The sequence below is a fragment of the Cyprinus carpio genome, chromosome B15 (assembly GCF_018340385.1).
Source record: "Cyprinus carpio isolate SPL01 chromosome B15, ASM1834038v1, whole genome shotgun sequence".
Classification (NCBI taxonomy): Eukaryota; Metazoa; Chordata; class Actinopteri; order Cypriniformes; family Cyprinidae; genus Cyprinus; species Cyprinus carpio.
The window spans coordinates 27,259,325-27,286,102 of NC_056611.1; the positions used below are offsets into that span (position 1 = coordinate 27,259,325).

The following is a 26,778-nucleotide window of genomic DNA, read 5'->3' on the forward strand; positions in this document are numbered from 1 at the left end:
GGTTTCACAAGATGTTAACTGATGGACTGGAGTGGTGTTTTTATCAGCTGTTTGGACTCTCATTCTGACGGCACCCATTCACTGCAGAGCATCCATTAGTGAGTAAATGATGTAATGCTATATTTCTCCAAATCCGTTCCTGTGAAGAAACAAATTGCACAGTTCCCACAGATGAGATGTTGGAGAGGTTTAGGAAAGACACTGCACAGTTTGAGTCTCCACGCAGGTTTGAAAAACAAAACAATGGATGTGAATACCGGCGTGCTTTTGAATTGCATATGAAGCATGCAATATGTACAGTGCAAAACATTTTGTCTTCATATAATAACATCCAAAAAAAAAACAATTAAATAAAAATATCCTTATTAACTAAAAACATTATGTTGCACTAATGAAAGTCATTTGTGAGCACACTGCATAAAAAATAAATAAATAAAATGATTTTCTTCCTCAGTATTTTTATCTTGTTTTCAAGTATAAATATCTTAATATTCTTAAGTTAAGACATATAATAACTTAAGATGTTAAGCCCTGTTTCCTGAAAAAAAAAATATATATATATAAAAAAATTAAGTGAGTTTATGATTAAAACAAGAAACAATAATCCGTCAGCAGGGAAAAAGTAACTTATTTAAAAGAAAAAACAAGATTATTTTCTTACCCAACATGCCAAAGACAGATCATTTTGTCATCTTTTTTAAGCAAAAAATAATAATAACTTAATTTAAATAAATTTTTCAGAATGTAAAGTAAATTTCCTATTGAAGTAAATATATCTTGATTTAAGGATTTTACACTTTTATCATTGAAAACAAGACGAAAAATACTAAGTAAGAAAATCATGTTTTGCAGTGCAGGTAAAAGTAACTTATTAGAAGTCAACATGAAACCATAATTGACGCTATTTACTTTATGAATACACAATCCAGTTTATTTCATGAGCTTATCGGTTCACTATGAATCAAATCGAGTCCCGCTCTACATTTTTTCTTGTTTTGCAAATCATAAATATGTCACATTGTGGTAGTAAAATTGGTGACAATTGCCTTTTTCCCTGTGCAGCATAAAGTGTTTCATATCATCATCAGTATTTTTCATTTCTTCATCAAATGTGCATGCTTGTGGAAACACTGAGGATGTTTCTCTCACATCTGTTTTTCTCTCTCATTTATTCCCTCTGATGTCAGTAAGAGTCTCAGTCTACATTTACACTCAAAATAAGTGTCAGTTTGGATATGCAGGCACGCAAATGGTTGGCCGCTGTTCAGTTTTCCTCAATGAAAAACAGCAGATTAAATGCATTGCAAGGTCACAATTGTGAGACAGCACATGTAAGAAAAACATCCAATTTCAGTTTCACATTTTGCTGAAAATTACAGTGTTCATAGAAACCTCAAGTTCAATTCCTGCGGGACATTCTGTGAGACCATGATGCAATGAGATATTACACGAATCAATCAAATATCACAGCCAATCAGAAGATTGTATGGGCGGAGCTATTTCTGCAAGCGCACTGTACTGGCGATTAACGTTACGTGGATAAGTATTACTTTATACATTTTAAACCATTTTAACATTATTAAAAAGACATGCTACTGAGTTACTAAAACAATCTTTTTCATAGAAAACACTTGTGTGTTCACATCAAGTTAACAGTTTAAATGTTCTCGTTTCCTTTATTTATTTTCAGTTGTCATTTGACTGTTAGCAAAATAATAATTTAACTCACATTAGAGCCTTTTAAGATTAAATAAAGCACATAATAATTACCTGAGATTATCATCGTCATAGTTTGGAGGGTGTTTTTTCCAGCCGTGATGTCGTCACAGAAAAAGAAACCATTTCTAAAATTTCCTGTCAAAAAACTCAAAGTCAAGACTTTTTATTTAATCGATACCTGAGATTATTATTGTCATAGTTTGTAGGTTGTTTTTATAGCCGTGACGTCACGGAAATAGAAACCGTTTAATTCCCCGAACTAGTCACGCGTCGCATATGGGCGGGGCTTGAAGTAGGGGGCGTGGCATAGCAAAAGTCAATTCAACAAAAGGTGAATTATCCATTATCCATCCAAATAACCACACGCTAGGGCCTTATAATATTACATAAAAAAACATAATCATTACCTGAGATTATCATGGTCATAGTTTGTAGGTTGTTGTTTCAGGAGCTGTGATGTCACGGAAATAGAAACCAATTAATCTCCTGTCACTCACTGCGTATTGTGTCGCGTATGGGCGGAGCTTGAAATAGTGGGTGGGGCTTTGCAAAAAAAATAAATAATAATGCTGACATGTTTTAAAGCAGCAGCATACTGTATGAATCGCTTAGGCTATAGATAAAACTAAATGATAATCCCAGAAAGCGCAATACCAAAATAAATAGCAGATAAATTGAGAGAAATGTTGTTAAATTCACATTATATTCAATAATGGAAAATACTGATTAGTTTAATGCAATAAGTATCTCACTTATATTCTATTATTTTTCTCAGTATATAGTATTACGCTACTGTTTGAAAGACAGATGGAATAGAATGAGAGTGAGAGAGAGAGAGAAACATCCCATAATAGTCCTCATTAACAGCAGCTGCCTTCCACGAGCCTCTCTTATGTTCTCTCTTGTTTTCTGTTTGTTTTGTGTTGTCTAACCCGGGCTGCGTGCGCGGCGCTCACCGCTCTCATGTTATGTTTATGGTTTGTTGAAGAAATGCCGTAAACACTGGCCGTGTTAAAGCTGAATGAGCAGGGGCTGTTGGACAAATTGAAAAATAAATGGTGGTACGACAAGGGCGAATGTGGCAGCGGGGGCGGGGACTCGAAGGTTAGCCACCAATGACATGCAGAGGAGTGGTAAAAAAAGACGACAATGTGATGCAACAGAGACATCTGCCCTGACACGACGGCCCTCGCCGGCCAGTAACGAGAGAGAAACTGACAAATATGTCACAGGAGAAACACTGGAAATCAAAGCAATTACTGTCAAAACAGAAATATTTGCTAAAAGATTTGTGCTTTTCAGAAAATGAGGGCTGTAACTGCACAGCAATCACACACACTCACACACACACACACACACACACATATAAGTTGAATAATAACATTAAATTCAGAAAATTGTATCGACATTTAAAATAAATATACTACTACTAATAATAATAATAAATCAACATAAATAAAAGTAAAAGTAAGCTAAATTGGAAAAACAGCATATATATATATATATATACTATATATATATATATATATATATATATATATATATATATATATATATATAATGCATACATATATTATTAAATAGTATGTATTATTATTAAAAAAGCCAAAAGTAAAAAAAAAAAAAAAAAAAAAAATAATTAAACATTAACTTCAGAAAAACTTAATTAATGTGAAAAAAAATCAAAAAGCAAAAACAATTATAATACAAATTATTATAATAAACAATTTGAGTCAAGTTAAATAAAAAATTAATTAGAATAAAATTATAAAATTTACACGCATTATATATATATACATATAATTTTATTATATAGAGTTTATTGTTATTAAAATATATAAAATCAAAATAACTATTTGAATAATACTATTGTAACTATTTGTAATAAAATCTTTTTTAAAAAAGTTTTTAAAAAATGTGCATGTTTTACGTTACATTATATTATATATATATTATATACACACACACACATACATACATATATATATATATATATATATAAACATTAATTCACAAAACCTGATGATCACTTTATTTTATAACTTATGCTTGTTGTTAAATCATTAGAAACCCAAAATATTTTATATTTTGAATGTGGGCCTGTCACCATCTGCGCTGTGGGCTGTTTACGATGAGCCAATAGTTCTGGATTAGCAGTAATTGTTTGTGTTTTGATAATAAAATCAGGGCAGTATGTGTCTGTTGCCTGAAGCGATGGAGCGAGATCCCATCCATACGTCTGTGGCTCAGCCTCACACACACACACACACTCACACGTATGAGCTCACACACGTGTACTCGATGGGACCTCGGCTTCATCACTTCCTGTGCTACTGTGTGCCATGATGTATTGTAATCTAATAACATAAAATAACATGGCCTATGATGTTATTTATGTTATTCTCTCTGAGAAGACGCCGGTAAACCTGGCGGTGTTGAAACTGAGTGAAGCAGGAGTGCTAGACAAACTCAAAAATAAATGGTGGTACGATAAGGGCGAGTGCGGACCCAAGGACTCGGGAAGTAAGGTCAGTTTCCGGACGGAAAACCGCAAGCAAACCTGAAAACCGCAGCTCTGAAAAACACAAATACTCTCATGAAATCAATGTGAATTGTTTTCAGAAAGAAAAAGATGACGACAGTCTTAAAATATCGCTGTCATCATCATCATCATCATCATCCAGATTTTTTAAGATTTTCTTAACTCAGGAAAAATAAAGTAGAGCCTTTAGAGTGCAACATTGTGACATCACAATACAAGAATGCTGCACCATGATGTCATGATTACAGTAAGACCCTTTCATGACTTCATAATAGTGTTAGTTTTTTTTTTTTTTTTAGAATGCAGCTTTGTTACAGTGTAATGTATGAGTTAATTAAAAGGGAGAGAATATTGCACTATTAGAAAGACTACAGCGCCATAATATTCACTCAATTACCTTCAGGGGTAGTTTGTAGAAACACATTATGGCTGTAAAACATTTCATAAAGCGATTTCATGCCATTTTAGAGAAAGCCAGTGATTTTTTAAAAATGATTTTTTTTTAAATATTATAAATAATTATAAATTAAACTATTTACTTAATAATTTAATTATTTAAATAATAATTCAATAATTTAGTTTAATTAAATACTTTCCCCAGTTTGATAGATTTTTGTCATTTAAATGCATTTTAAACATTTTTATAGAAGTATACAAAAATAAATATAAGTAAATAAGATTATATAAAAAACAAAACACAGTAATTTAGTATGTTTTTTTTCTGCTTCAAATTCTGATTAAGGTCAACAGAATTGATGGTTGTAAAAGATTTCATACAGCTATTTCATGCCAACTTATAGAGAGCAAAATTGTAAAAAAAAAATATATTTTTATATTATAAATAATTATTGAAAAAAATATTTTTTTTACATTAAAACAATTATTAATTGTTATTTTTATATATTTAAATAATTATTTTAATTAATTATAATTTGAATAAAAATAAAATACAGTAATTTAGTAAGTTATGAGGGGACTTTTTTGAACAAAAAGATAAGAGAAATATGAAAAATATATATATATATATTAGTTAATAATTTTAAAATATGTTTAAAATGCATGGATCAAGATGGAAAATGTTTTTTAATTAAATTATTTAATTATTATTTAAATAACAAATTATTCCTTAATACTTAAAATAATGAATTATACACATTATTATGGAAATAATAATTACATAATTGACATTAATGAAATATTTTCTCAGTTTGATATATTCATTTGTTTCACTTGAATGCATTTTTTAAAAATAAGTATGAAAATAAATATAAAACTATATGCTGTGTAAAACAGACATTTAGTTACTTTTTTTCATAATATTTTTCCCAGTTTGATACATTAATTAATTAATTTAAATGCATTTTAAACATATTTATAGAAGTGTAAAAAATAAAACTATACAGTCATTTAGAAATCACCAAGCAAACTAAGCTATACGTTTAAAATTTCATTTAAATCGTAGCTCTTCTGTACATGTTTGAAATCTAAACGACACTGGATTTCATTCTGTCTGTAACAGAACAATGCAATGCTGTTAAATCCATGGCACCAGTAATTCAAGCTGATTGCATCATATTATGAACTGTAATTGAATATGTGTCATGTGTAAATGTGCCGCTTCCTGCCTCTCTAATGCTCTCTTTTCTCCCTCGAATCCCTCTTGCCACCAGGACAAGAGCTCGCAGGCGCTGAGCCTGAGCAACGTGGCGGGGGTTTTCTACATCCTGGTGGGCGGCCTGGGTCTGGCCTTGCTGGTGGCCCTGGTCGAGTTTTGCTATAAGTCCCGCGCCGAGGCCAAGAAACTGAAGGTGGAATCGGCCGAACTGAATTTTAGCCCCGCTCCCAGCCCAACGCACAGTGTGCAGAACTTAGCCACTTATAGAGAGGGATACAACGTGTACGGCTCTGATGCAGTAAAGATATAGGGGTAGGACAGAAAGCCTGCTTGCGGTCGCAGGGGTTCGGCCTGAGCCTCGTCTGTCATATAGCTGCAGCAGACGTCCGCTAATGTTGTGACAGCTTCCCATCCCTCCGTTTACTTACGTTCCTTCTTGGTTTGTTCACTTCTGAAAGAGACCCCTTCATTTCTGTCGCCTGTCGTTCTTTGCTTTGTTTTTCCGTATGGCATCTGCCTTGACTAGAACGTGTTGGGATTGCATTGGTTTGGTCTTCCTGGCTGCAGTTGCTGGTGTTTTTGCACTGTTGGCTTTCTGTTTCAGACACCTGCATTAAAACAGACGGCACAAGATTACAAACACACACACATGGACAAAGCTGCCATATTGCATCAGGAGCTCAAATTAGAAGCATCTTAGTATGCAACCTTGAAACACTTTATAAAGGAATGCTGCTCATTTATTTGTGTTTTAGAGATATTAGCTCTCTGCTATAGACCCGCGGTTCTCAACTGGCTCGATTTGATGGACAAAAGCAATGCTCAATGCAGATAATCACACAATCTTCTTAATAAATCAATTCATTTTTAAAAAGCATTGAATTCAACTTTTTGGCATAAATTTGCAAGTCTTTTGCTATTAAAATAGCCACTTAGGCATGTTATTTATGCAACAAATACACTGTTTAACCCTTGTATTACATTAAAAATACTAGGTAAGATTTTTAGGACTCTAGATGGATTCAGTATAATTCAACAAAAATCACACTATGGAAAACAAACTAACAAAAATATAGTAAATCTTCTATAAATCACTATGTAAAATAGTAAATCGTTAACATTAATAGTTCTTACACTGAAAAATAAACACACAAACATGTCTTTTTAAAACTGTACCTAATTTTTTTAGTAGGTTTTTTTTTTTTTTTTTTCGCAAACTGTACATTTTATAAACAGTACCATTACTTTTTTTTTTTTTACAGTATTGTTTTTTTAAACTGAAGTGTGGAAAAAAAGCAATTAATCTGTGAATAAATATAAATATATACACACACACACACACACACAAAAAATATATATATATATATATATATATATATATATATATATATATATATATTATATATATACAAATATAGATATATATATATAAAAAAAACAGTATTGGTTAACCATTTGTGTTAACCAGTATTTCCGACAACTCAAAACCCAAACTGACGCACAACATAATGCAAGGGTTAAAAATAATAAACAACTTTGTTATAAAACCAAAACCAGCTGAGATCTGCCGCTATAGACAGCAGGTATGCGCAATGCATTATTTGGTACAAGTAAGGCATTATAGATCAAACAGCTGTTGGTTTAATGATGTTTGGTTGCGTTCTCTTTCTTTTGTTGTTAGCGACATCAACGAACCAATCTATAATGCTGTACTGATACTGAATAATATCCGACTGACCTCCAAACCCCTGCTTACGAAACATTAGCAGTATGAACGTATAAAGTGTTGACTGTCACGGGACACTGTACAATTAAATCCCTAGATCTAGCGGGAACACGAGCGAAAGGCTGCATGCTGGCGTTAGAAATGCAGATGTCTAGCCATGTTGTACATTTTGAGATGTTTTCTGTATTTGTGTGTGGCGGCCTTGAGCTTTTCTCCGTTCTGTCGATGTGAATGTGTCGCGTGATTCCGTTGTGACGTCACTGTGTCATTTGCATATATTGTTTCCCCTCCCCAGAGAGTTCCAAGTATTCTGACTCCGCCTCTCGTCCCGCCCCCTTCTCTAGCTCACCTTCTCGGAAGCCATGAGAAACAAGGCCCGCTTGTCAATCACGGGCAGCCTGGGGGAAAATGGGCGTGTCCTGAGGCCAGACTGCCCTAAGGCCGTGCACTCTGGCCCCTCCTTCCGACATGGCCCCGCCCTCGCCGTGGTGTCCTCCGACCTCCCATAGAAACCAAAAACTCACCTTGTGCCTTAAACCATCTTACCCCTCTACCGAAGTTCAGATTTCACGCAAACCACGGCAGAAGCACGCCGTCGCCGGCTCGAACACGACTACCCTGATAACGCACTCTTTCAGCCCTCGGAAAAGACGTCAACAATTGTAAATGAGCCGGGACGGCACGGATACGAACGCTTGGCGAGCATCAAGGATCCATGATGCCTTATCCTAACTTTGGGGACGAACATCATCGCATACCAGATGAAAAATCACGACCAGTAAACTGTAAATGTAGAGACATTAGCCGCGCTTTCCTGACATCAGCAAACTTGTATTAAATCACGTATTTACGACATGGTCCACAATCACTAGCTACTAAACCGTATGTAGATATTCTCTCAGGAGCCACGAAGGGGGACGACGGAAACAACCTTTTATCATCTCGACAGGATTTCTTCAAGACGCCGCCGGGAGCCGCTTGCTTTTTGGACTGAAATGTAAATAGACCAGTAGTAAAAGCTGAACACAATTCTTTTATAAAGCATCTTAGATAAGAAATCATTGCAATAATGACTATAGGGAGACCTGACTTGTAATTAAGAGATCTTTTATATACACACAGTATTATATATATACAGAATATAATAGAGGGACATCTGAACTAAAACATGTGAGACCATGGCATCTGTTCTGTTAACAGTTGTTTTGATAACTGATGTAACACAGTGTGTACGTGTCTTTGTCCTTAATGAATGTCCACGCATTTCACATTTCGCACAAACACACGAGAGAACGCCACACCGCATCGCATCGCATCGTATCGCACACCGGGGTCACACCGACTCCCGATTCACACCTTTGGTGTTTGGTTTTGTTTTTGCGTTCTTTTGTTTTTCTCTTTGTACCCACCGATTCAAATAAAACTGGAACATTTATACGATACTTTTTTTTCCTTTGCATTCGTTCAGACGGTGTGAATGAAACATGACCTTGGTTTATCTGATGCCAATGGAGTTGTAATAACAGCTCCGCCAAAAATTACAAAATTAAATTACATTTACATCAGTTTCGTCCTTTGTGGAACACTAAAAATATATTTAAAAAAGTAAATGATGAAAGATTTAGGTATAGTGTTCATTAAACTACAATGAATAGGCCTACCAACAACCTTTGTTGTAAGATACTCATACTTTTTAATGTTAAATTTAGTAATGCGCCAAATTTTCACTGACCGAAAATATTCATCGAATTAGAAAAAAAAGTCAAATTAATTTTCAGATGTAACAATTTTGGAGAGCTGAAATTATTGACTGGAAAGTGCTTCTCCCATGTCCAAAATGACTAAAATGATCCTAGAATTGCAATATGTAAAGTTTGTTTGACTGTTAAAGAAACTGGAGAACTTGTAAACATCAAGACAGAAGCTGTTTTTTATAGTTTTTTATGTTTTTTTTTGGTGAAGAAGATGATGGTTGGTAGTGATGTAGTTGGTGATGATTTAGGTTGGTTGAGATGCCATAAAAATCAGTGTCAAAGTGTTTATACATTTTGTGGAAACCAAACTGCAAATGGTTTACTTATAGCTGACTAGGGTTGCAAAGGGGTGAAAAATTTCCGGAAACTTACCAAAAATCCCTGGAATATAAAAAAAAAAATATCTGGAATATCTGGAATTTACTGGAAATGTTCCACCTTTTTGCAACCCTATAGCTGACTTTGCCGTTAATCTGGTTTAAGAGAAAGTATTTTAACTAATGGCCCACCGTAAAGATTTTTTATTACCAGAAATGTTCTTTTAGCTGAAAGAGAAACTGGTAATTTAATTGGGGTTATTGAGTAATTGAACTCGGTGTGCTGTTCAAAGTGTGTTGTTCACAGATGATAAACCAGTTGTAGTTCTTCAGTCATAGTTTCCAGCTAGTCTAGACTGGTCATTGGCTGGACAAAGTTAGTAGACCAAACAAACACATTCATGTTTTAAAACATGAATGTGTTTGTTTGTGCATCTCAACCAGCCTGACACATTAGCATTGGCTCATTTACCTGTTCAACAGACATCATTCTCCAAAAACACCTCGGATATCTCAAACTGGTATAACCAACTGGCTTGTTGCTGGTAACTAGCTTTGCCCAGCCTAGAAACCAGCTAGTATATTCCAAAACACATTTTTGCCAAGAAGAAAGACTACCTGAACAACAAATGCAACATCTTCAAATATTATATATTAACTCAAGAACTTTGGATCTTAAAAAGTAGAGCGTTCTTTGAGGAACCAGAAGAATTGACCCTGTAGACATCAACATATTTCCTCTCAAGACGGATAAGGCTTAATCCAGACTTAAACGGTATTAAAGAAAAAGACAGAGCAATCTGACGGCCAGATCTCGCTCATTCTCACTTACAGACAGACACATCTGAGACTCGCCATCATCGGGAGGATATCCGGTTTTCTCTGGAGATTTCCATTCCTTCCCACATCATCAGACGCTGTTTACTAAACTCGTCTCCTTCTCCCAGACTGCTGTTTCAATCCCATGGGCTTTATTTGGACGAACACAAATACTTCTGTTAGAAATACAGACATTCGGTGAGCTTCAAATACTAGAGATGAGAGCTGAATCACAGCGATATCAGAGCAGGGAACGCTGTGACAGATCTGAACAGAATATTATGACATTTCTATAAAAAACAAACACTTCCTGACTTCACCGTTGGGATCATTTCTAAATGATTATATCGTTTACGGAAGACATCTTTTCATCTGAAAGCAGATGGATCATGATGTGTTTAAAGCATTCAATATAACGTTTTTCAAATGAATTGGGCTGAACACATTATTCACAGAGAAAATATGAGCCATACATGACCCTGGACCGCAAAACCAGTCATAAGGGTAAATTTTTCGAAATTGAGATTTATGCATCTTCTGAAAGCTGAATAAATAAGCTTTCCATTGATGCATGGTTTATTAGGATTAGTCAATATTTGACTGATATATACAACTATTTGAAAATCTGGAATCTGAGGAACCAAAAAAAATCTAAATATTGAGAAAAATCACCTTTAAAGTTGTCCAAATGAAGTTCTTAGCAATGCATATTACTAATCAAAAATTTAATTTTGATATATTTACGGTAGGAAATTTGCAAAATATCTTCATGAAACATGAGCTTTATCTAATGTCCTAATGATTTTTGGCATAAACAAAATAATAATTTTGACCCATACAATGTATTTTTGGCTGTTGCTACAAATATACCCCAGCGACTTAACACTAGTTTTGTGGGTCTGGGCCACATATGAGTATTGTACTATGAAACTAACACAAAAATGGTTCAAAACAACTAGTTATTGAAATTAAACTGCAAAAACAACTCATTTAGAATCTCAACAACATCCCATTTCATCACGGGACACTAAAGGCTGGAGTAATGATGCTGAAAAATCAGCTTTGCAACACAGGAATAAATTAGATTTTACAATATATTCACATAGAAAACAGTTATTTGAAATTGTAATAATATTTCACAATATAACTGTATTTTTGATTAAATAAATGCAGCCCTGGTGAGCACAGAAGAGACTATATAAGCCAATTTTCCTTAATGTTTTGAATTAAGAACTATCACTGCACTATTAACCTACCATTTTTAAACTACAAAAACAAATAGTTTAGAATGTGTACATCTTATTTAAACAGGAAACAAACAGACAGGAAAGAAAACTGGGTTCATCAAGCCATTTCAGTACTTTAAATTCTGTTTATTTTCTGTGCTTTGCCACATCAGGAACATACATTTAAAACACACACACACACACACCATTTATTCACCATAATGCACATACAGTACAATAAAACACTCCTTTTTGAGTCCATCAACGCTGACAGCACCAGCTCACAAAAACTAAACACCCATAAAACCTTTTATCTTTAAATACACAACCTTCATCTGAGCGTGAAAACATTTTCACTGGAGACCCAATGAAAAAACAAAAAACATGTCACCACACAGCTTTGGTTTTCCACTTGATTAGAGAAACGCAGAGAGAAGCTGAACTGAACCGTAAGACCTGTTTCACACGCGGAGAGTGTTTCTGCTGCAAATCTATACCAAAAAAGTGATTTCTGGGTTTATACATGGAGTACTTCCTTTACTAATGGACAAAAATTATGAAATCATGAGTGAGCTATTATTTTTACTTTTTGTTTGTCAAGCAGCGTGGACATGCTGATTGATTTTGTATGTTATTCGATGTCTGCATGTTACAAAACAGCACATGCATTTCCATTTTCTGGAAAAAACATAGTAAGTTTTACATGCAATTGAAGTAAATTGCAAAGAAAACTGAACTGAATCTATATTATTCAAAGGAGAAGCCTGTTGTAAAAGGTCATGCCAATAAAAAGGTTCACAGATCATTTTCACCATATTTTCTGCTGAAATTCAGTATGGCACTCGCAGATTAAGAAAAGGCCCAGAACTGAAACTCTACTTGCCAAAACAAGTATATGCACTGCTTATGTGTGAAACAGGCCTAAGAGCTCTAGAATGAAACTCCTAAGGCATGGGATCACAAACTGATAAAAAAAAAACATGTACCTTCTGTGCAATGTAAATTGCTTTGGATAAGATGCATAAATGTAACCAAGAATCACATATCCACAGAAACACGTAAACCAATCAGCACTCAACAACTGCACTTCTGGATCATCAAAGCCTGAAAACAACTATTGTAAGAGAACACACACACACACACTCATAAACACTGACTACATTCACAATACAGGCCTTTATGACGAAATCTCACAAAACCTGTGAAGAACATGTTTCACCTCAAAATCAAAAGAAAAAAAGAAACAAGAAACCATCCAGACACTACAGAAATGTTTTCAAGGAAATAACACCGTAAAGAATTAGTTGTTCCAAAAATGCAAATTTGCTGAAAATGTGCTCACCTTCAGGCCATCAAAGATGTAGAGGAGTTTGTTTCTTCATCAGTTTTGGAGAAATTTAGCATTGCATCGGTGTCTCAGCAATAGATGCTCTGCAGTGAATGGGTGCCGTCAGAATGAGAGTCCAAACAGCTGATAAAAACATCACAATAATACACAAGTAATCCACAGCACTCCAGTCCATCAGTTAATGTCTTGAGGAGCCACAAGCTGCGTGTTTGTAAGCAAATCTAGCATTAAGATGTTTTAACTTCAAACCATTGATTCCAGATAAAGTCATAATCCATAATAAGACTTCCTCCAGTAAAAGAGTGGTCACATCTGAATCAGGAGATAAAGATTTTGATGTGAGAGACAACAGGAGATGGACTTTTTCACTGGAGGAAGCGTTATTATGGATTACGGACCCATATTTTGGCCATAAACAACGGGTTGCTGACGGCACCCATTCACTGCAGAGGATTCATTGGTGAGTGATAGAATGCTACATTTCTCCAAATCTGTTCCAATAAAGAAACAAACTCATCTACATTTTAGATGAGTCCATTTTGAGCAAATGTTCATTTTTGGGTCAACTATTCCTTTAATGGTCCTAAAATATTATTTTTTTTGTATATAAAATATTTTGTCTTGATTTTGAGGTGAAGTATAAAATATCTCTCATTTGAAATTTTGCTTTGACTGTTCACATTCATGTTTGTGAGTGTGAATAAGGAAAACTGAATCCAAGCACCTATGGTTTTACGAACACATTTATATACATTTGTTTAGCTTATTTCAATTATTGATGTCAAGATAGACCAGAGACAAACCTGATTATTTCAAAATAAATACGTAATTAAGAACGTATGACAATTCGGCATAAATAAGGCCTCAGATTTGGTCCCCATTCATGCTGTAGTGTGAACACAGCTGCGTATAAGAGCCCTTATACAATCCAACTCTTTTTTTTTAGCTCTCCGTGTCACTCTGTACATTAATCACAGTATGGTAACAAAGTACATAACGTCTTGTAATCAGAAGCATCTGTTCTTTGTATAATATGTGACAAGAATGTTCAGATACTTCTGCATCAATTTCTACAAGATATCAATACTCAACCGAATCAGCGTTATAATGCGTTAAAGTTGTTTTGCATGTACAGAAGGCAATCATGTGGGCTGATCTTATCTATAGATACAGCCAGAAACAGTTTACCATAGATATCCATTCATTTCTTTAGTGAAAAACAGGAGAAATAAATAATACATTAAAATTTGGCTATTTTTTAGAAAGGAAAGCACCAAAAAAGTGTGGTTTTTGCACTTCATATAAAGCCAAAAAAAAAAAAAAATCAGGACAGGTTTTTTTTTTCAGTTAATTTAATATAAAAAGCTGAAATACAAGGTGTAATTAGTTTTATTTATATACTATTATAGTATTTATTTATACTATTATAGCTATACTATTATAGTATTTTTTTATTTTCATTTTAGTTTTAAGTTTGCTATTTTAAATTAAATATTTAATGTTTTCTTTTAAATATTTATCTTTAGAGCTCAAACTTTTTTTAAAATTTTACATTTTTTCACCTAAAATTTATATATATTTTTTTTTTGTCGATTAACGATGTTTTCAGTTTTTTTAGTTAACAATAACAACACTGAAGTGCTGCGAATACAACCATTTCAGCAACAAGATGATAAAAGACGCATGTACAATCACAGTTTTCTTCTGCTTTTCTGTGCAATGAGGTAATTTTCTGACATTCATTTATCATATTTCATATTTATATTTAAAAATGCACAGTCTACTGCTGCAAATGTTCAAAACTGAGTCCACATGCATCTTGTTTATAAACTTCTCGCAATCATTGCCTGACTTTTTCCTTTTTCAAACGTCTGACAGAAATAATAGATTTTTTTTTTGCTTTATTTAAAGTGCATAAGACACAAATATTAAAATTTTTCCCCATAGAGATTAATAGATAACTACGGTAACAAACCCGGCTGTATCTATGGTGTTTCACGAGTGCAGCGCCATCTGTTGTCCATCTTTGTGAAGCTGCAGCCTCTCTTTCTCCACCTGCAGGCGCTCTTTCTCAATCTGCAGTCTTCCCGACTCAAACTTGAAGAACTGCAGTCTCTCCTTCTCCAGCAGGAGGCGCTCTTTCTCTAACTTAAGCTTCTCCGCCTCCAGATCCACCACCATCGGCCAAACCAGCTTCCTGTCCTTCTCGCCATCCAATGAGGACGATGAGGGGGCAGAGGATGACGTGGTGGGCGTGGCTACAGATGTCGAGGGGGTGGGGCTCTGCTGGAGGGGCGTGTTCTGTTGCAGCTGCAGTCGCAATCGTTCTCGCTCCACCTGCAGCCGCTCCTTCTCCAGCTCCAGCCGCTCTCTCTCCACCTCACTCTGCCTGAACCGCTCCTTCTCCACCAGGAGGCGCTCTTTCTCCACCTGCAGCCGTTCAGACTCCACCTGTAGGCGGTGTTTCTCCAGGTCCAGTCTCTGCCTCTCCAGCGCCACCAGCAGACTTGTGTTCTCCAGTCCAGCTACGCCCATCCCGGACAAGCCCCCGACTCCGAGTCCCAGGTCTCGACTTGCCGCCGCGCCCAACGTGGGCTTCGTGGAGCTCAACATGCCGAATTCATCAATGTGAGCGAAGACCTCAGGAACTCGGCCCTCGCGGTCTATATCAGGGAGGATGGAGGGAAAACAGTCTTCATCGTCCTCCTCACCCTCACCACCTTCTCCAACCTCCGCCTCCAACTAGACAGACACAAAGTCAGTAGCAAGAATGAGACCAAGCACACCTATGAGTAGATTTGTTTCGTGATAGCAAATGTTTATGGTTAACTTGGATGAGTAGGTATTTCAATTTAATAAGTGGTATTTTCAGGGCATTTTTGCAAAGATAATTAAGATAAACACTCCCCTGCACTGAAAAAAAAAAAATTTAATTAAGGTAAGTTGTTGCAATCAATTTATTTTAGCTACATTTAAATAAACAAATTAAGTTGAGTAACTTTCAACTTTTTTTTTTTTTAAATGTAGCTAAAATAAATTGTTTGCAACCACTTACCTTAAAAAAATTCAGTATAATTTTTTTTCAGTGTGTATCATATTTTCAGAATGATTTCCAGTAGTAGTTTCTCATTATTTGAGGTGCTGATTCCAAAACTGATGGTTGTTTGCACAAAACATGATGCATTCAGAAGCATGTTTGCTTTTATAACGTGTTTGCAAGGTGAAGAAGTCTTGTATTTATTCTTAATCAGCAGAAAAATTGCCACAAAGACATGATTCCTGTCTTACTCTAAGCCAGATTATAACTACTTGTTTAATTCTCAGCCTGTTTTCACATGCAAGACATTATTTTATGCCCAATTCTGATTTTAGGGTTATAATTATATCTAGGGACTGAAGAAAATGCAAACTTAAACCTACTTGTGGGTGTTTTACTGCATCCAAACAGCCATGGAAAATTACTGATTTTTTTTTATTATTTATTGTTTTTTTTTTTTGTTTTTTTTTTTTATCTTCATTCTTATGAAGACTGGAATTTTTTTTTTTTTTTGTTCTTCAAAGAAGTCTTTTTAGCTCACCAAGGCTGAATTTATTTGATGAAAAAATACAATAAAAACTGTAAAATTGTGAAATATTATTACAATTTAAAGTAAGTGTTTTCTATGTGAATATACTATAAATTGTCATTTATTTCTGTGATGCGCAGCTGAATTTTCAGCATCATTATTCCAGTCTTCAGAGTCACACGATCTTCAGAAATCATTCTAATATGCTGCTAAAGAAACATTTCTGATTATTATCAATGCTGCTGCTGTGTGGAAACTGTGATGCATTGTATTTTTCAGGATTAACAGATGAATAGAAATTTCAAAAGAACAGCATTTATTTGAAATGGTAACATTTTTAATATCTTTAATGCATCCTTGCTGAATAAAAATGAATTTCTTTCAAACAAAAGACCACCATGTTTGAGGACTACTTCAACCAAAGCAGGAGACATTCTGATGGAAGCTGTAGGACAAATCTGAAAAGGCAATTTCTGTGTCTAGTACATACTCTGTAGCTGCAGGCCTCGTCGTCCTCTATTTTGACTCCAGACGTGTGTGTGCTGGGCTCCCCGAGGTCCGTCAGGTCTTGCCAGTCACACGACGAGTCTTTGGAAAACCCACTGAGGTCCAGCGACTGATCGCCGCCGCCCAGAGACGCGTCGTTATCGGGAGACGAAGCTTCAAACTCCTGCTTCAATCCCGACGATAACTCGGCCTGAAGCTGCTTTCGTTTCATCAATGCACGCCAGTCCAGGTAGCGGCGCTTGACCTCGGCCGCCGTGCGCAGCTCTCCCTCGCCGAGCGCGTTCACGCTGTCCGCCACCTCCTCCCACGCGCGCCGCTTCAGCTCGTTAATAGCCATGTTCTGCTGGCGCGAGAACAAAATCTCACGTCGCTTGTGGATCTCGCGGATCAGAGTCTGAGTTTCCTTCACGCTGTAGTTGCTCTTCCTCTTCCTCTTCAGGTGCTTCATCTGCAGGAAGTCCATGCTGGAGATGATCGGCTGCTGAGAGATGACTGGATGCTGAACGAATTCGGTCACTCCAGACACATCTTCAAGTTCATGCTGACACACATTTTCTGTTTCTGTGAGTGGGAAAGCGCTGAGGTCATTCAGAGGTCAAACTGTCCTCCTAGCAGCAGCAGGAACACACCATCTGGTCTCCTACAACAAAACAAACACAGATTTAGTTACATGTGGTAATTTTGTGTTAATAATGTGATATTTGTGTAAGTTGTTTCATGTGCACTGAAACAGATAGAACACAGATTTAGTTGTTACAATATATTGCATACACGTGACCCTGGAGCACAAAACCAGTCATATTTGTAGCAATAGCCAAAAATACATTGTATGGGTCCAAATTATCATTTTTGCTTTTATGCCAAAAATCATTAGGATATTGAGTAAAGATCATGTTCCATGAAGATATTTTGTAAATTTCTCACTGTAAATATATACAAATTTTTGATTAGTAATATGCATTGCTAAGAATTCATTTGGACAACTTTAAAGGTGATTTTCTCAATATTTCCCTTTTTTTTTTTTTTTTTTTTTTTTTTTTTTTGCATCCTCAGATTCCAGATTTTCAAATAGATGCATCTCGGCCAAATATTGTGCTATATCCTAACAAACCATACATCAATAGAAAGCGTATTTATTCAGCTTTCAGATGTTGTATAATTCTCGATTTCAAAAATTTGACCCTTATGACTGGTCTTGTGCTCCGGGGTCACATATTTATAAAAATATACATCAGCATTCAGAAGTTTGTGGCTGGTACGATTCTTTTAATGTTTCTGAAAGTCTGTTGTGCTCACCAAGTATGCATTTATTTGATTTTTAAAAAATACAGTAAAAAATCTAAATATTACAGCAATTTAAAGTAAGTGTTTTATATTTGAATATGTTTTAAAATATTATTTATTCTTGTGATGCAAATCTGAATTTTCAGCATCATTACTTCAGCCCTTAGTGTCACATTATCCTTCCGAAATCATTCTAATGTGTTAGAACTAGAAATAAATAAATAAATAAATTTGATCAAATGATGTTTGAAGAAGATTCCATAATCGTCATGCAGTACCTTATTACCATTTCATACCATTACAATAATACATTTGGCGTTTTTTTTTTTTTTTTTTTTTAGGAGAAAAATATGATTACAAGGAAATATTTTGTCAAGTATATCTATACACAACATGATTATCAATATGACATCACATAATGCGAATACTATCACTTATATCAAACATAAACACATCAGAGCTGATGTTGTGTTTCTGCAGTTCAATTATAAACATGTCGCCAGAAAGCGCTGCAATAGAAACCTATACTATTATGTTTTCCACACATATGGCTCTTTATATAGCCTAACAAAAAACACAAACGCCATAACACACACCACAACAACAAATAAAAAACGTCGTGCTTATTTTAATTAATTTTTATTCAAACACTCACCGGTGAAGAAAAGCATCAACCTCTCCATCCACACGCGTCCCGCTCCGCCTCCACAACCGAACGGTGCCGAACACTTCCGGCAACGCGCGATTGGTCACCGAGCGTCACCGCCCTCTCCATTAGCCAATCAAACGAGGCGCTCACCGTTCAGCCCCGCCCACAGCACATTCTTCCGGATTCCTGCGTGTGGTTTGAAACACGTGCAGGCGTACCAGAGAAAGCAAAACAAATGCTACAAATTGCATAAGACGATATAATAACATACAATAATTATGACTGCGTATTATTAATTAATATTACAATAATGAACCGCAACTTTATAATATATAACAGCTGATAATTATGCGTATTTCCACTAGCACCGGTGCTATAGGATAATAACAGTGGTTGTCTGGAATGGAGGGGGTCCGGTGGGCGTTCCGCTGCGGTTCGTGGGTACCGACCCGTTCCGAGTGGACCCTGGCGGCCCGGTGCGTGCAGCAGGAGGAGAAAGAACGGATCGCGCAGTTCGTGTTCGCCAAAGATGCAAAATCCGCTATGGTGGGTACAACAGACAGATGTTTTTTATTATTATTATTATTATTATTATTATTATTATTATTATTATTATTTTTTGCACTTCTGATATTTTAATATTATGTTCATATTATTTTTTTTTTAATATTTCCCTTTGCACAACTAAAATTGAAATTATAGATAGATTTGCTATATAAATGTCATTGCAGTAGATAACAAAGTGTCATCTACTAACTTTTTATGAGAAATTTGACTGCATTTCATGCATGCTTTTATTAATTCATTCGTTTATTTATTTACTTATTTCTGCATTCATTATTTATTTCACGAATCACTCAATTAATATAATTATTCATGTATTAATTTTATTTATGCATTTATTTCTTTTTATGTAATTATTTATTATTTATTAATTAATTGGTTCATTTATTTACACTTTTATTTATGCATAATTTGTTTATTAATTCATCCATTTAATTTAATTATGCATCGATTCACTTATTCATTCAGGCATTCATTATGTATTAATTGATGCATACATTCATTTACTAATTAATTGATTCATTTATATATTATTTATTGATTTGTTTATGAATTCATTCACTGTTTATTTAGTTTATTAGTTAATTAATTTATGCATTCATTTGATTATTTATTGATTTATGCATGACTTAATTCATTCATTCATGCATTCATTTGTTTATGATATAATACGATATAACTTTCACATTCACAAAAAAAGAAAAAAAAAACTCCAGTACAGCTCCTAAACAGCTTGGTGTACAAAGGAATACTTTAGCCTAATTTGATTATATCTTGGAACCTAATTGCACCCATTTTTTTTCGTTATTTAATAATAGCACCATGTTGTTAGTTGGTTTAGATTTCTTTGTGTGTGTGCACCAGGCTGGTCGTCTGCTGATCAGAAAGCTGGTGTGTGAGAAGATGGGTCTTGCATGGGACGGGTTTCGTCTGGAAAGAACAGCGCGAGGGAAACCGTTCCTGCCACGGACCTCATCCACCCCCGGCGTCACCCACTGGAACTTCAACGTGTCCCATCAGGGAGATTACGCCGTGCTGGCAGGAGAACCGGGACGCCAGGTGGGCGTTGATGTGATGAAGACCAGCAGACCAGGTGACTTTCCCTGCCCTTGAGCTCCTACTATATCACCTGAGCTTCCAATCCTCACTACAGTCACCAGTACAGCACAGGAGACACTGCGGGTCCAGCAGCGGCCAGCAGGTGGCGCTCTATACCTGTGCTTCAGGCAGAGCAGACTGAGAAAGAATGGAGCTCAGAAAGGGTTTTTGAGTTGCATAAATTCTGGCTTTGCTGTAAAATGTAAATTTGTATCAGCTCGCAGCAATCATGTTCCTGTGTAGAACATGATTATTAAATTACTGATTTTTCTTGCTTTTATGAAATAATGCAGAGTTCTGTGTACTCTGTGATTCACTGTAACATCCACAACTCAAAACTCCCTCCACGGTCACCCAAAACATTTTCTGAAATAAACTGCAAAAACAACAAATTAATTATGACAACACTAATTAATTATGATGGATTATGTATGCTAAAGAAAGAAGAAAGAGTATTGCGCTGATTTGACCAAAGTTACCAGTGTTTTATTTTGTTATTTTTGTTTGCCTTGATATGAAATACACATCCATTGTTTAAAATTGTAGAAATTAATTAATTTTTTTAATGTATTTATATTATGAATATATCAGATTATATAGATATTATATATAATATTATATTATTCTATTCGTACTATGGAAAATGTTAATATCATTCATAACACTTTAATTTAATAATACTAATATATAACATAAAATATTATTATGTATATATTAGTATTATTAAATTATAGTGTTATGAATGATATTTACATTTTACAATATATATATATATCTATATATCTATATATATAATATATATATTTTACATAGAATATATATATATAAATTATTAGATTTATATTTATAAATTTATATATATTATATAGCACTCATTTACATATGATGGCTACATTTAAATATCAAAACCTGTTCAATATTAAGTGACTGCGTCTGTACACAGGAAAAATAAATATAAAGGTGGTAAAAACCAATTACATTCTAAAGGAACAGTAGCAAAAGCTGTGTTTAAATGTAAAGGTCAAAGAAAAATTGTTATAAAAAATTAAAGTACAACATTTTTGGTGCAGAAACCTTCACTAATGTGAAATTCAAGGGTAACACAAGTGTAGCATGTGAGCTTTCAGGTGATTTCTGTGTGTGTTTGTGTGCACCTCAGGCAGCAGCTCCGTACAGGAGTTTTTCCGGATCATGAATCGTCAGTTTACGGATCTGGAGTGGAGGAACATCCGGAAGGCCGGATCAGACTGGGACCAACTGGACATGTTTTATAGGCACTGGGTAACTATAGCAACCGCTGCTTCCTGTAGCATCATCATCATCATCATCACCACCTCCTGGCAACAAGATGTGCTCACACACTTACACACACACTTACACACATCTAGAAGCACATCGCAGCGGGAGAGAAATGGTGCTGGATGAAACTGTTCCAATTCTGATCCCTGTTTCCATGGCGATGTGATCTCATCACTTCAGCATGACTCAGTTATGCCAGTCTGTGGTCATTTGAGGACTCTCATAAACACACACACACACACACACACACACACACACACACGTGTACTTGTATCAGTGCTGTAGGTGAGAATGTGGTCAGTCACACACACACACACACACACACACACACTCACCTATCTGTACAAACCTAACCTTACAAGAACACTACATGCAGTTTTACATTTTTAGTTAAAAAATTGCATTATTTGCCTTATTTATGAATCTTTTGACCTTTGAGGATGTCTACAGAATATCTTACAGTAGTTAAATTATTTTTGTAAAAATTTAGTTTTATAACAAAGCAGATTGATTTTGTTTTGTATTTTAAAAAGAAATAAATGTGTCGCAATAATAACTAGATGCATACGAAAATATATCAGAGTATAACGGTGATTTTAACAAAGTAAAATGTTTTATGTATTGTGATTTTAAATGTGAAAGAAATTACACTAAAAGATGTTTTTTTTTTTGTGAATTAATTAATATATATATATATATATGTTTTTTTTTTTTTATATTATTATTACTTTAATACATTTATTATAGATATCTATATATGACTTATATGACTTATATATATTATTATATATTATTATATATATTTGGTTTTTTTTATTAATTATATATATTATTATATTATTAATACTTATATATATATATATATATATATATTTTGCACACAATTCCCTAAAATATCATTATATGCTTAAACATTAATATTAGTCAAACATTAAGTAGTCAAACTTGTTCATTAGAAGGGGGTATTCCAATACTTTTGTCCATATAGTGTGTATATAAAATTAATGTTCAAGAAATTACTACATTAATTAATTTTTGTAATTATCATGATTAGTATTTTTTTTAGCATTCATTTTGTATTTTACATTAGATTTATATAATGTTAAAAATTTATGTTCATGAAATATTACATATATTATTTTTTATAATTAATTTTGTATATTTTTTTTTTTTTTTATAATTTTTATATGTTATTATATCTTTTTAATATTTTTTATATTTTTTTTTATTATTGTTTTTAAAAAAATTTTGTGTTTTTGATATTTTATTTATTTTTTAAAATTTTTAAGAACTAAAAAAAGTGACTGGTGTTTTAAAAAAATTGACTGGTGTTTTTTTAGTATTACATATTGATATTTTAGTATTTTTTGTAGATTTTGTTATGTGTTTTTGGAGAGGCCTGATTACCTCTGATTGGTCTGTTTTTCTGTCCATCGAGGCGCTGAAGGAGAGCTTCATCAAAGCGATTGGCACTGGGCTGGGCTTCGATCTGCAGAGGGTGGAGTTTCACATCTCGCCCAATCAGATGAGAGAGGGGCAAGTGTACCGGCAGACACGGATGTACCTGGACAGTGAAGCAGAGGACTGGACATTTGAGGTGTGTCTTATATAGCAGCATTACTAACTAGTCACTCAGCACACAGGTTCATCCTCTCAGCCCATGAGACAGCCGGATGAGGGTTGTGTATGTGTGTGTGTGTGTGTGTGTGTGTGTGTGTGTTTCTCATGGTCTCTGTGTCTATCAGAGCGTGTGAACGTGACTCAGATCACAGACGCTTCTCGCTTCCTAGAGAGAGCTCACGTTCTTCATTCCTCTGGCCCTTTCATCTTGCATCTGAGGAAAAAAGTTATTCAGCATGAGCACATTCAGTAGCAGAAACAAAAAACTGGGAAGAAACGTCAGCATTGTGACATGTAGAGACAGAACGGATAGAAAGAAAGTCAGAAATCTGTATTTGTATCTGAAAAAATTGTCAGAACTGTGCAATTACATTTTTTATCCATTGGTGGAAACAGGCTTCTATTATTTATGTATAGGCATACAGTATTTTATATATATGTGTGTGTGTATTTTTTATAATTATCTATCTGTCTGTCTATATTTATCTATCATATCTATCTATCTGTCTCTCTCTCATATATATAATATATATATATATAGATATTATATATATATATATACACACACACCACTCACTTATAAAAGGTTGTAAAAATCCTAAAAATTACTATTAATTAATAGACATTTTAATTAATCTCACATAGTTCTTGTTCACTAAATGTTCAGCTTATTATTTAGGATATATATATATATATATATATATATATATATATATATATACACACACACACATACATACACACACACACACATATATATTTAATTTTTTATTTTTTATTAAGAAAAATATTTCTAGAAATACTAGTTTTTGGCTTGATGTGAAGCATATCGGTGATGTTTAATGTTCAATAAATTATTACATGAAGTAATAGTAAATTTTTGGATTTCTTTTTATTAATATTTTTTAGAGAATTTATTTTTTACCATTTTGTTGAAGTATATATATATAGAGAGAGAGAGAGAGAGACAGACAGTATTCTTATAATAGTATTATTATAATTAAATATGAAAACAACTCATAATTGTCTTTTTTTCTGTTTTTCAGGAGAGCTTATTGGACAAAGATCATCACGTCGCTGTGGCGCTGGGAAAACCAGATATCAGCACAGCTGGAGTGAGTTTAGCGATTTTCACACGATTTTAGAGGACAAGACAGTTCATGACATCTTACGTCTTTGTATTATAGGAGGACGGTGGGACTGTTTGTGAAGCTCCGCCCCTTTCGTTCACACTGTTGAGTTTCAGTGATCTTATGTCTAAAGCCACGCCCCTTCTAGAGGAAGACCCCGCCTACTGGGAGAGATTTCAGAGCAAAAAGGGAAAAGCAAGTTTGAGACATTTTGGACAGAGTTGAATGAAGTTGATTGTTTGTATGTTTATTTGTGTAATTTTTTTATTTTCTTTTTATTTATGAATATTACTTTTTGACAGTACGACATATCTGATGGGAACATGAAAATGTACTGCATACAGTAGGAATGACCCGTTTATGTAAGAGATGAGTTTATTTTCCCAACCTACACCTCCTGAAGTCTCTCTCTCTCATTCTCTCCATCTGCCACTGTCTATTTTTATCAGCAGACATTCAGCAGGCCATTAGCTCGGTGTGTTTGAGAGGTCCTGCTTTTAACAAATCGCTGCTGTTCAGACGCAGGTATGCGTTTCCGCTCTTGTGCCGTTATTTTATTTGTGCGGTAAAGTCCCGCCCCTCGCGCTGATTGACAGGAGCTGCAGCCACACAGCTTGTGAGTTACTGAGCCTGTCGTCTAGACTCGAGAGGTTAAAAGAGCAAAGTCTATTACAGCAAAGCAGAACGCTCGAGGATGAACTCATCGGAAACACAGATGGGATCCGATTTAAATTAAACTCTGTACTAAGCAGATTGTTGAGTGATGAACATTTCAAATTTAAATTTTAATATAAATGAGTTTTCATGATGCAATTTAATAATGCACCATCCAATTAGAGTCTTGTTTTGGTTGCATGTGATTTGCATTTTCTTAAAGCTGTCTATAAACCAGACACGAAAAAGTTTAATATGATATAAAATGATGCAAAATGAGGCATACTGGTCATTTTTAATGTTCAAAAAAAAAAAAAAAAAATTTTCAATTTATTATTTAAATTCTTTTTATTGATAATTATATTTATCAAAGATTTTATATATATATTATATATATATATATATATATATATATATTCTTTTTTTTTTTTTTTTTTTTTTTTAGAAGTAGAGATACCTGTGTTTTTGGCTTGACGCGAAGCATATTGTCAATGTTTAAATGTCGACAGATTGTTACATTAATTAATAGTAATTTTTAGAATTTATTTTTATGATCAATAACTATTTAGAAACATGTTTATTTTACCTTTTTTAGAAATAGAAACCCCTGTTGTTGTTGTTTTTGTTTTGACTTGATGTGAAGCATATTGACAATATTTAATGTTCAACAAATTATTACATTTAATAGAAATTTTTAGGATTTCTTTATTATTATTAATATATTTTTTAAATAAAATGTTTACCATTTTTTAGCTCGATATGAAGCATATCCTGATGTTTCATGTTTAATAAATTATTACATTAATTACTAGTAATTTTTAGGATTTCTTATTATAAATAAATTAAGAAATAGCATAAACTGGTATTTGAATTGAATTTCTTTGCCTTGACAAAGTATATTTGTGATGTTTAGTGTTTGATAAATGATTACATCAATTAGATTAGATTTTGATCCCAGAACTATCTGTTTAATAATAAAATGCAGTCTGAAATACTGCACAAATACAGTCCAGTGCAATGCTGAAACATGCATATGTTCATAGGGCTTTATATTCTCCTGAAATCTAGAGCATCAGCCAAACGCTTCCTAAATCACACGCTCATAAAAGCGGGAGAGCGAGCGAGAGCTGCATTAAAGACAACAGCTCTCCTCCTCTGAGAGTGTTTCTGTTAAAGATTTATCATCGGGTCCTGAGTAAATCAGGATGGAGTGAGAGAGCTCGAGCACAAGTGTGTGTGTCTGCTTTCTGTCTGTTTGACGGAAAGTATTTCCAAGGTCAAAGGTTAAAACAACAGTATCGCTGTCCCATGGGAAAGAAACTCTGAAGGGGTTTGTTCTTT

General features: G+C 34.3%; 2 protein-coding genes and 1 pseudogene across 2 annotated transcripts in view; 2 read left to right on the forward strand and 1 right to left on the reverse strand.

Annotated features, from left to right (window-relative positions):
• The window catches only part of LOC109073550, a 77,930-nt pseudogene extending 68,886 nt beyond the window's left edge, over window positions 1-9,044 (forward strand).
• A 5,598-nt stretch (window positions 9,045-14,642) lies between these two features.
• LOC109100903 (myb/SANT-like DNA-binding domain-containing protein 4) lies at window positions 14,643-19,196 on the reverse strand. The gene is made up of 3 exons (XM_019114339.2): window positions 19,079-19,196; window positions 17,123-17,779; window positions 14,643-15,808 (listed from the first exon to the last, which is right to left on the reverse strand). Exons 2-3 carry the CDS (start codon window positions 17,600-17,602, stop codon window positions 15,062-15,064), a joined length of 1,227 nt encoding a protein of 408 aa, XP_018969884.2. The 5' UTR covers window positions 17,603-17,779; window positions 19,079-19,196; the 3' UTR covers window positions 14,643-15,061.
• Window positions 19,197-19,262: 66 nt separating this feature from the next.
• Window positions 19,263-26,778, forward strand: part of LOC109100902 (L-aminoadipate-semialdehyde dehydrogenase-phosphopantetheinyl transferase) — a 7,847-nt gene continuing 331 nt past the window's right edge. Inside the window, exons 1-7 of the mRNA XM_042740097.1 lie at window positions 19,263-19,618; window positions 20,501-20,729; window positions 21,894-22,015; window positions 23,472-23,630; window positions 24,700-24,768; window positions 24,841-24,982; window positions 25,236-25,308. Of these exons, the coding sequence (XP_042596031.1) occupies window positions 19,475-19,618; window positions 20,501-20,729; window positions 21,894-22,015; window positions 23,472-23,630; window positions 24,700-24,768; window positions 24,841-24,982; window positions 25,236-25,308 (938 nt within the window). The 5' untranslated portion in view covers window positions 19,263-19,474. The remainder of the gene's footprint in view (window positions 19,619-20,500; window positions 20,730-21,893; window positions 22,016-23,471; window positions 23,631-24,699; window positions 24,769-24,840; window positions 24,983-25,235; window positions 25,309-26,778) is intronic.

Excerpts from the sequence above, each read along its gene's own strand:
- LOC109100903 (XM_019114339.2), bottom strand. The coding sequence starts at position 17,602 with ATGGACTTCCTGCAGATGAAGCACCTGAAGAGGAAGAGGAAGAGCAAC. Across the intron at positions 15,809-17,122 it reads ACGAGGCCTGCAGCTACAGA|TTGGAGGCGGAGGTTGGAGA; the intron begins GTATGTACTAGA and ends GTGTCTGTCTAG.